This window comes from Amia ocellicauda, chromosome 3, assembly GCF_036373705.1.
Source record: "Amia ocellicauda isolate fAmiCal2 chromosome 3, fAmiCal2.hap1, whole genome shotgun sequence".
NCBI classification, from domain to species: domain Eukaryota; kingdom Metazoa; phylum Chordata; class Actinopteri; order Amiiformes; family Amiidae; genus Amia; species Amia ocellicauda.
This window is the reverse complement of record NC_089852.1, coordinates 32545913-32557378: the sequence shown is the minus strand read 5'-3', so window position 1 is coordinate 32557378 and position 11466 is coordinate 32545913. Positions and strand designations below refer to the sequence as shown.

At 43.4% G+C, this 11466-nt stretch overlaps 2 protein-coding genes across 2 annotated transcripts; both read left to right on the top strand.

Annotated features, from left to right (window-relative positions):
* The first annotated feature begins 619 nt into the window (after window positions 1-619).
* On the top strand, window positions 620-1351 carry LOC136747071 (uncharacterized). Its single transcript, XM_066700026.1, has one exon. It carries the CDS (start codon window positions 620-622, stop codon window positions 1349-1351), a length of 732 nt encoding a protein of 243 aa, XP_066556123.1.
* Window positions 1352-3614: 2263 nt separating this feature from the next.
* Window positions 3615-4550, top strand: LOC136747070 (olfactory receptor-like protein OLF3). Its single transcript, XM_066700025.1, has one exon. The coding sequence runs from the start codon at window positions 3615-3617 to the stop codon at window positions 4548-4550; it is 936 nt and encodes a 311-aa protein (XP_066556122.1).
* Window positions 4551-11466: the final 6916 nt, after the last annotated feature.

Below are 11466 nucleotides of genomic sequence, written 5' to 3'. Positions count from 1 at the left end.
CCCCCTCCCTCCCTCCCTCCCTCCCTCCCCCGGATTTTGACCTTAGCCAGTGACCTCGACCTCGCCTTTGGATTCTCCTTGGTTTCTGTCGGCTCATTGCACTAGCTCTGCACTTGGGTCCTATCTCCTACAGCTTTACGGTCCTCCCACAAGGCAACTGTGACAGAACACTTCGCCTCTAAATGGACCCAGCGAAGCTGACCACCTTCACTACTTTGGCTTATTGCCAAATTGAATCTGGTGCTTGAGCGTGTTCCCGTGCAGTAGCCTTTCCCGGCCACCCAACCAGAGGTCCCGAAGAAAAGAAAAGTTAAAAGAAAAAGGTACCTGCTCCAGTCCCGATCCCGATCCCGACTGCTGCCGCCGCCGCCCAGCCCGAGTGCTCGGTCGCCGCCGCCGCCGCCGTCCAGTCCGATGCCGCAGTTCCGGTCCCGGCCGCCGCCATCCAGTCCGATGCCGCAGTTCCGGTCCAGGCCGCCGCCGTCCAAGCAGAACTTAGACCTCTCATGGTCTACGAAACAGTACCTGCGCCAGCCTCACGCCTTCCACGCCCGCTGCAGCCTCCGAGGCTCCGCCTCCTGTGGTTGAGGCTTCCAAGGCTCCGCCTCCTGAGGCTTCCATGGCTCCAGCTCCTCCCAAGACTACCAAAGCACCGCTTCCTGAGAGTACCAAGGCACCGCCTCCCGAGACTACCAAAGCACTGCTTCCTGAGAGTACTAAGGCGCCGCCTCCCAAGACTAACAAAGCGCTGCCTCCCGAAACTTCTGAGGCTTCAACAGCTCAGCCTCCTGCGGCTTCCACGGCGCCACCTCCCGAGGCCTTTGTGGCACCACCTTCCACAGTTTCACTGACTCCACCTCCGACGGCTACGCTTCCGAAAGCTCCGTCATCTTCGCCTCCCAAGGCGCCGCTCTCGGAGTCTTCTAAGGCTTCCACGGATTCGCCTTCCCAGTCCCCAGCTCCTGAGGCATCCTCGACTCTGTCCACCGAGCCTCCAACACCTCCTCCGCCCGACCTGGACCCTACCTCTGTCTGGAGGTTGCCTTCCAGTTCTCCGGACCCTGCATCTGTCCGGAAGCTGCCTCCTGACCCTTCGGATCCTGCCTCTGTCCTGTGGTTGTCTTTCAGACCTCCAGACCCTGTCCTTGACCTGTGGCTACCTCTCAGACCTCCGGAACCCGTTCCTGTCCTGAGGTCGCCTCCCAGACCACCTGCACCTGTTCCTTTCCTATGGCCGCCTCCAAGACCTCCAGACGCCAATCCTATCCCGTGGCCATTCTCCAGACCTCTTGACCCTGACTTGTGGCCACCTCCTAGGCCTCCCGACCTTGCCTTGTGGCCACCCTCTTGAAATCTTGACCTTTCCCTCCTTATTGTCTTCAGTATCACCACTACCTTTGTTCCTGCTCCTCGGTCCCGTGGCTGTCCCCGCCGTGTCCGGTCCCGTTCGGCTGTGCCGAGCGTGGAGGGGGGGGTACTGTCACAGTTCCCTAGCCCTGACCCTCTTTCCCCACTAGAGGCCACCTTTCCCTCACCTTTTCCTGCTCCCTTCACTGCTTTGCTTTTTTCTCTCTGTCAATTAACATTCCTACACACCCTTGTGCACTTCTGTTCCTGTCCTTTGTTCTCATTGGTCATGCTCTTGTCTTCCTAGTTTCTGCTCTCCTTTATATAGCCCTCACTCTGGGCGAAGTGTTGTCAGCTCTCCCTAGATCACCAAGCTTGGCTCCTTGTTCTCCCTAGTGCCTGCTGTCTATCTCTCTATCTTTGTCCTGTAACCCTGTCTCTCTCTCTCACTCCCTGTCCTCCCTCTTTTGCTCAGTCCTGTCTTTGTCTGTATCTCTCTCTCTCACTGTCCTGTATCTGCTTCTCTTGACCTCCTGGATTTCGACCTTAGCCAGTGACCTCGACCTCGCCTTTGGATTCTCCTTGGTTTCTGTCAGCTCATTGCACTAGCTCTGCACTTGGGTCCTATCTCCTACAGCTTTACGGTCCTCCCACGAGGCAACCGTGACAGTTACAATTGTCTACAGAATCACAAGCTAAGGTACTGAACACCTGCACTCCACACTTAGTTACACCAATAAACTTTTTAATTTCAGCTTTTGTCGAAGTAGTTCAGAACAGATTTGACATGAGACATGCCCAGTGAAGTTTGTTATTTCCTCAGTTTACTTTTTGATCATTCCACTTCTTATAAATCCCACTATTTATGAAATCAAAATGAAAAACATTAGTACCAGGGTTAAGAAACTCTTGACTTTGACATAAGCTGTGAAGAATACTTATCAGGTTTACAGAGATCTGTACAGTAACATTATTAAATCCAAGTTTCTCATAATTTCACACATCTTAATTCAAATTATTTTCTTAATGTTTTGTGCAAAATAATACAATAAATATAAATAATCAATACACTTTAACAATGCTAATTTTCTCCAAAATGTTTGTTCGATTTAATTATTTTCCATCTTTGTGATTGCCAAGTTCTACAATTTACTTAACTGTGCTGGATAAATAATGTTTTTCTTCAAACAGTTCTGGGACACTACAAAATACATATGGGACACAGGTCACGTGGGCTGGACTCCCTCAACATCCCTTCTCATTAGTGCCTTATTAATGATCAAGGATTCTCAGCTTGATTCTCTGTGGAGCTTCTTCACAAGATAAAAACTGTAAGACTGAGCCACTACATTCCACTTTGAGCATAAGTTTATCGAGGACTTTGTTTCCCTCCCCCCCTTTCCTTTTAGAAGGAAAGCATCATATTACTTACATACCATTAGATACCAGTCCATGTATGTGTGTTTGTGTGAAAGCAATATTCTGTCAGTCCAGTCCAGAGAAGCTGTGATCGTGTTGGTGGTGTGAGCAAAGAGAAGGGCAGGTTCAACTGCACAGCTACTTTATTTATCAGGGTAAGACAGAACGTAATCCACCTAGTTTATATTAATGTATGTGGAATTTAATATAAATATTTAATTTTAAATCAGATATAAGTGTGCTCCCAAGCTGATAGGTTTGTGCAGCCTCATTGTCCCATTGCTTCATTGCCCTTTACACTGTCTTTATTTGTACCTGATTTTGTCCTATTTATGTTTTCCAAATCTGCTGGCATTAAGAAGTGAGGCATTTTAGTTTCACAAAAGCTACTACTGCGTCTGTTCATAATAATGCAAATGAAAAATCCAGTGCTGGATGTAATTTTTAGGTTTAAGTTCTGATTAATTACCTTTGTATCTACAGTGTAGCTACACATGTAAGTAGTGTGTAACAACGTATTTAGCTAAAGTTTTACATATCTGAAAATATAATTACCTATAATTTCAATTGTGTATATAAGTAAATATAAACTACATATCTGTGAATACATAAGTAATTACTCAATACTTGCACAAACAGATTGTCAATTTAATCAAATTATACCTAATGTGTAAATTATACATAGATTCTTCCAGCTGTTTGACATGTAAAATCAATGCAAGTGTACCATATCATAAAAGAGCAATAACTCTTCTTTTTCTACTAGTCAGTCATTAGTACAACGGCTAACAATATTTTTATGCTAAATTCCATGTCCTCTGAACAGATCTTCTCCAGCAGGGCACAGCATGATGAACTCATCCGACACTACCTTCATACTGTCTGCATACTCTGAAATTGGGAACACTAAATACATTTATTTTATCATTTTGTTGCTGCTGTACATCTTTACTATTTCTGCAAACTTAATTCTCATAGTTGTGATCTGTGTAGAGAGGAGCCTCCATGAGCCCATGTATTTCTTCCTGTGTATCCTTTCTGTTAATTCAATATTTGGCAGCACTGCAATCTACCCCTGCCTTTTAACTAACATCTTGTCAGACCATCATGCAATTTCTCGAATCAGTTGTCTGGTACAGCTTTTTTGTCTGCACATATTTGTCTACTGTGAATTTTCAAGTTTAGCATTGATGGGATATGACAGGTATCTGTCAATCTGTTATCCTTTGCAGTATAATATGATCATGACTCCAGGAAAAGTAATTAAGATTATAATTTTGTCATGGTTATACTCTATATGTCCATTTGGTATACTTTTCATATTAACTCTGCAGCTACCGTTGTGTGGAAGAATCATAGATAAGATTGCTTGTGCCAACTATTCAATCCTCAAACTGTCCTGCATAGACACATCCATTAATAATATTTATGGTCTAATTACCCTTGTTTTTAATGCAGTTCTCCCTGTAATTCTGATACTATATTCATATTTACGAATTCTCAGACTCTGTCTGAGATCTTCCAAAGCATCGCAAGCTAAGGCACTGAACACCTGCACTCCACACTTAGTTACACTAATCAACTTTTTCATTTCAGATTTTTTTGAAACAGTTCAAGCCAGATTTGACATGAGCTATGTGCCCAGTGAGGTTCGTAATTTCCTCTCAGCTTACCTCATGATTATTCCACCTCTCATAAATCCCATTATTTATGGAATCAGAATAGGAAATATCAATGTCAGGCTTAGGAAATGGTTTGTGCATAAAATTCACCCCTGGTTTTGAATTAAAACGGTAAAGAATGCGTATTACATCTGTACAGTAATATTTTTGATAAGAATTGAAATTCTTGACCATTCCAACTTTTGTAAATTCAATTATTTATGGAATAAGAATGAACAGTATCATATAAAATATGTTGTGAAACAAACTCACCAAGGACTTTGAAATAAAGTAGAAAGTACATTTTTGTGTATGGACATTTTTTTTTCTTTCTGTTGAATCCATTTCTTTAATTAAATAGACGGTCAAATTAATAATTAATATTAACTGAAATGATTGGTCTTAGCATTAAAAATACCGGTCAGCAAGATAAGGTTTTGCTGACTTGCTGACTTCTTCTTTTCTCCCCGTTCATTTGTGTTTTTTCTATATACCAAAGACAATGGATGCTTTGCTGTTCATTTGTGGTTTTCCTGTTTCTAACTTTAGACCTGGACATGTAGTCATGGTGTACTCTAAGACTCTATGAAAACCATATTTTATTAAATAATTTAAAGGAGAAAAGTGAAAAAGCTATTAGAATAGGTTTTAAATATAAACAAATACAAATAAAATGTTGGAAAATGAAAGAGCAATATGTATATAGAGAAAGGAATCAGAGGAAGTCAGTAATCACTCTGTGTGTGATGGGCACTGCCAGTGAAGATGAACCCAAGTGCAGACGTACACATAACCCAGAAACGGGCAGGGGTTGAAGCCAGCAAACAATGTCCAAGGGAATCCTTAAGTCGTGGTCGATGAGGCAGGCAAAGGGTCGATTATTGGGCGAACAACACTGAGTGGGCAATCCAAGAGGCGATGGTCGATAAGACGGAAGCTAGGGTTAGTAATGGGGAAACTCTAATGAAAACATGGCTAGAGAGATTGGAAATGCTACAGTGAAGTAAACAAGACTGAGCATTGAATGGGAAACACTAAGGGGTTGAGTGGTGGAGATGCAGAAAAAATGGGGAAGAGGACAGCACACACAAGTGCACATGGTGTTGTGGAATGTTAATTGAATAATTGGACATGAAGCTGAAGAAGGTTGAAGCAATTAGAACCCGGGGGAAGTTGATTTCTGGTAGCAGACTGAGGAAGTGTGGGGCGTAGATGTGACACTATGAAGGTTTCCTAGATAAGGAATACATAGATAACCAGGTGCTTAAGGAAATTAAAATTTGCTGTAATTCGCTAATCATTTTCATAATGGAGAGTTTGATGTCCCCATTAGTAACACAAGATCTCTAAGTACACTGAGTAGGTACACTACCAAGTGATTTCTTGAGATTCTTGCCAGAAGAAGAATTTTGTTGTAACAAGAAAAAATGCTTAGTTATTCCAACAGCACAAGAAAAAACGTCTTGATTTCTCTTGGCGTGAGAATTTTACCAAAGGAGATTTCTTGAGATTCTTACCAAAAGAATTTTCTTGTAACAAGAAAAACATATCAGTAGATAGTAGGGTTTTTTGGGCGCGGCCTATTTTGTTATGACGTATGCCCTAAGCTTATTAATATTCCTACGTCATAATTGGGGGGCGTGATTTTAGGTTATTTCCTTAATTATTCCTACGTCATATCCGTCAGAAAGTGTACACCCATAAAACCCTGAACAACAAGGCCACCCATAAATACCCCCACCCCTCTGAAGGCAACGCCCCGAAACTCTCCTCTCTATTTAAGAACCCGCGCTGCTTTTAGGCAATACCTCTTTAATTCTCAGCATCTGAAACATCCCGCTTCTTCAACATGTCCAGCGACATCAACATGAAACCCCGCAAGAAACAATCCCAGGCAAGGGTTCCTGTACTCACCAATTTGAAGATTGAACGCTCCTGGGTGTTGTTCTGGGGGGCTCGACGGGGTTACCGCTTTAAAAGGGATCCCAGCTATGTTGGAGTGGAGCTTTTTGCTTTGGTAGGGGAAGGAGGGTACGTTGGAACCTTTTGAGACGGTGATTGAATACTCTTATGAGGACTGGTTGAAGGTGATGGCCTGGAGAGACCTGGGGCTTGTGGATAAGACTCTAGAAGGCTTGCAAGAGGGTCCAAGAGAATGCGAAACGGAGTCTCCGACTCAGGGTTTTGAAAGGTGTGAATGGGAAAGCTTGCAGAACTACGGTGAGTGGTGAAGAGTTTATCTCTAACTAGAGATCGTAAGGTTTTGTTTAGCAGTACCCTGATTACAAACCCTATTGAAGGGGGTGTGGAGGATCCAGAAAAACAGGTTACTGAAATTATGTTTGACGCCGTGGACTGGCCGTTCTTGAAAGAGGTCATAAACTGTATAAATGATGGTTTTGACATCTTGACCAAATGTTCGCAACTGGATTCGGTTAGAAGGAGAATATGCTGGATTATGGATTATATATCCCCCTTGAATGACGACGACGATGATAAAACAGACGACGTGTGGGGTTTTGGAGGGGGGTCTGACGGCTCAGGGGCTACTCTCTTCTAAGAGGGCGGTGTGTCGTGACGTAGTGAAGAGATAGGATAAAAGGCGCAACAATTCATTCATGGTTTAAAATTAAAGAGAATGTCTTACCCGAAAGCTGCGGACGTCGACAGGCTCTACAGGCCTCTTCAAACCCGGGATCACCCCTGGTTCTATTCCCCAGATTTTGTATACACTCCGGAACCCTCTGACTGCGGTTACCCTCCAAGACCTCAGACCCCGGTCCCTCAGGACGAAACAACATGCGGTGCGATGGATGTCCAAATGAGTCTCGGGGATCCCCAGCCTCTGGAGCTCATGGAGGGCCTCGATTTTGCCGAACTGTCTACCGTCTGTGCGTCTCAGGAGGGGGTCAGTCCAATGGATGTAGAAACACCCCACAAACCACCAGGCGACCCAATGAGCATCGGACTGTCCTGGGGGCGTGATGAAGATGCAGGATTTATGCCCGGGGTATGTGACCAAGTAAGCAGAGTGGTTAAAAGCACCCTGGTGTATATTCAGAGTGCTCTCTGAATCTGTCGGGGGTGTGAAGTGAATCACCCCAGTCAGTTGAGACACAGTTGTTTGTTTGAACCAGACCGTTACTATTTCCTGTTCTATTTCAACGTGTTTTACAGAAGACTGAACAAACCGTGGCTGAAACCGGCACTAATCAAGGCGCTGTCTTATTCCCACATACATGTCACTGCGGGACAAGTCCAGAAAATCTTAGATGAGATTTTGCTGGAGCTGAAAAAGGAGCCGTTTATAATAGAGAAACTTGGGCAGCTGCTCAATGACCTGGATGAGCCGAGTAGAAAAACCGCTGGCAAGCTAAAAGCTTATTTCTTCCGTAAAGAAGTTAAAGCTGGGGGCAACGACGAAGAATTCGACATCTACGCCACTGATTCAGACTCTGACCTGAACTAAGGGACTTTGAACATGGGGAATGTTCTGGACTGCTTCTGCAACTGGTTCTGTCATCAACACTCTGCAGCTAACCTGAGAGCGCTATTACACCATGTGCTTGACAGAAAAGTAGCCAACGCGAGCCTTTTCTCTACAGATTTAACCATCGATGAGGATCAACTTTCAAACCTGGAAAAGTTAATGGTTGCTGTAACAAAGACCGGGGGGTACGAACACTGGGATGAAGCGCTCAAGGGGGCCAAGAATGATATTAGGCCATTTCATCAACATCTGTATGACCTTTTACTGAGCATGTTTAATACCCCTCTGTTTACTTTTAAAATAGGTCATAATGTTGTTTTATTTACATATGTAACTGAGGTGTGTGCCTACAAGATAAAGAAACAGGTATTTGTTGATATAGATCAAGTAACCAATCATCTGATTTCTTTTTGTCTGGACCGTAGAAAAAATTGTTGTGTATGTTATACTTTTCTCAAATGTCTAAAAAGGGGTATCTGCTCTCCTGAAGTTGAATAAAAAACCTTGTATAAAAACTTTGCGCATAGTGTGGGTCTGTGTGGTTATTTGACAGAATGACTCGGCAAGCTCCCCAAATGCATGAACTATACTACAACCCATCCAAGATTGGGGGTTTGGCGGGTAAGAAGGGTTTTCAAAGAGGACTCGCTGAGGCCGGAGTGAAGGTTAATGATGTGGTTGTTTCAGAATGGTTACGGGAACAAGATGCCTATACCTTACATAAACCTCTCAGGATTAACTTTAACGTATATGCAACTGACATAGACTCACAATGGCAAATGGATCTAGTCGATATGTCAAATTTATCAAAACATAACAATGGTCACAAATTTATGTTGATGTGTATCGATGTGTTATCAAAATATGCCTGGGCTCACATTCTACATAATAAAACAGGCCGGGCGGTGACAAGGGCCTTTGAGGATATATTGTCCCAGGGTCGATGTCCTAAAAAACTGCAGACTGATAAAGGAAAAGAGTTTCTCAACAGAGAATTTCAGAATCTACTGAAGAGACACAAAATACATCATTTCACCACCGGTAATGAGCTTAAGGCATCGGTGGTGGAGAGGTTTAACCGCACCATAAAGACCAAAATGTGGAGATATTTTACAGCGGTTCAAGTATTTTGATAAAGTTCAGGATTTTATCGATGCTTACAACCAAGGGTATCACACCAGTATTAAAATGAAGCCTATAGATGTTGATCAAAGTAATTCTTTTAAGGTCTATAAAAAATTATACGGACCATTTATTAAGAAGGGAAAAACTACTTATAAGTTCAACATCGGTGATGTGGTTCGCGTTTCAATGCTAAGGAGTACTTTTGCCAAAGGTTATGAACAAACATTTTCTGACGAATATTTTACAGTTACCGAACAGTTGGCTAGAGACCCCCCCGTGTACCGGTTAAAAGACTATGACGGGGAGGATATAGAAGGAACGTTTTACGAAGTCGAGTTACAAAAAATTATTGTGGGTAAAGACAGTGTATACAGAGTTGAAAAGATATTAGCTGAAAAAACCCAGAACCGGAAAAAATATGTGTTGGTGAAATGGCTTGGATGGCCTGAAAAGTTCAATAGTTGGGTCCCGGAACAACAGGTTTGTGATATTCAATCCTTATAACAACATGCCCGCGGGTGTGTTGGGGGCATTACTTTCAATACTCAAGATGGAATCAGGAGGCTTCTACGTGACTCTACCCAGTAACGCCTCTCTCGATATATACCCTAAAAATGAAATATCCAGTTACACGGTACAATTTGGAAAATCTATAGATCTAAGGGGGTCGTGGGAAGTGGGGTTGGCGGAAATACAGTATCCTTACACTTGGGCTGTTTTACAAGATAAGGATGCCACCTTCGCCATTTTTGATGATGTTAAAAAGAGTCAATGGACATTCACGATACAAGGAGGTTATTATGACAATGTGGATAAAATATTAGATGAGATGCATAAACAGTTCTCAGAAGGCACCCCCAACATCAAGCTATATTACAACCCTATTAAAAACAGAGTGTACAAGGTGTCAAAACCTGGTATTAGCATTCAAACCAGCGGCCAACTGGGGCGTATATTAGGGTTCTATTCTGACACAGAGAGCAGGTTCTCAGAAGTGGTGGCCCCCTTCCCGGCTGACATCAGGGGCGGCTTTTACACTCTTTATGTGTATACGGATATCATAACCCACCAGAGGGTCAGGGATAGTTATGTCCCCCTTTTGAGAAATGTACTTATTAAAGGTAAAAGCAATGACATGGTCACAATTAATTATGACAAGCCACACTACGTACCAGTCTCAAAGACCCACTTTGACAACATCACGATCGAAGTAAAATCGGATCAGAATATCAACGTACCCTTCCGCTTCGGTAAAGAAACTACATTTTCAACCCCTGAAACAGTGTGTACATTATTAAAATGGCTACCTCGAGGGGTTATGTAGATCCTAGCGCCTATGTGGATTATTACAAGATGCAAGCCGGGAACGGCTTGCCCGGTTTTGTAGGAGCCCCCACAATGTATGGCGCCGGTCTAGGAGGACTCTTTCGTGGTCTCTTTAGAATGGCCGTACCCCTGCTTAAGAGAGGCTTTGCTATAGCCAGTCCCCACTTGAAATCAGCGGCTAAAAATATTGTTAGTGACGTGTTCACCAATGTTATGAACCGGGCAGCTAGCCATGAGCATCAGGAGGGTTCGGGTCTCATGGTAATGGCGAGGAGGGGGGGTAAAAGAAGAAACAGCATGTGTCCACCAGGGCGACGAAGATCCGTGGCTAACAAAAAACGAAGAATCTCTCATTCTCCAACATATCGTGGAAACACTCGGCGAAGGAAGCAGCACAAGAAAAAACCTGCAAAAAGAAAGTCTCAAAGAAAGACAAATAGAGCCTCAGGATACATCTTTTAAACATGTCTTTTGTCCACAGTCTATCGGAAGAATGCGTCAAATCAGAACTGGATCTGTTTACAGTTCCATACACTCAAACGAGTATAGATAAGAGCATATATGTAGAGATTCCCCCTCTTTCCGCAATTTCAGACACGGCCCCTCTGGAGTTTTTTATAGCTGGCAATGGCGAGGATTATATTGATTTGAATAACACATTTATTTTAATGAACTGTAAAGTGACTGATGAGGATGGCGATGCAATCGAGAAGACGGCCAATGCTGGGGTCATCAATTACCCGGTGGCCACCATGTTTTCACAGGTGGATGTGACCCTGGGAGATCGGCTCATTAGTCAAAGCAGCAATACTTACTCCTATAGGGCCATGATGGAGTGTATCCTATTATAGTGAGGAGACCCTAAGCAAACAGTTCAGCCCCGGCCTTTTCTTCAAAGACACCCCGGAAGCTATGGACGACAAGGATCCAGAGGGACTCAATAAGGGTTTGCAAAAAAGAACGGCCTTTTCAACAGAAGGGAGGACCTTTGAGCTAATGGGACATATCCATGCAGACATATTTTTCCAAGAAAAACTCATGCTCAACGGGGTAGACATTAAAATTAAAATGATCCATAGTAAAAGTGCTTTTTGTCTG

Bases quoted from the DNA above. Each gene is read 5' to 3' on its own strand.
- LOC136747070 (XM_066700025.1), top strand. From the start codon at position 3,615: ATGATGAACTCATCCGACACTACCTTCATACTGTCTGCATACTCTGAA.
- LOC136747071 (XM_066700026.1), top strand. From the start codon at position 620: ATGGCTCCAGCTCCTCCCAAGACTACCAAAGCACCGCTTCCTGAGAGT.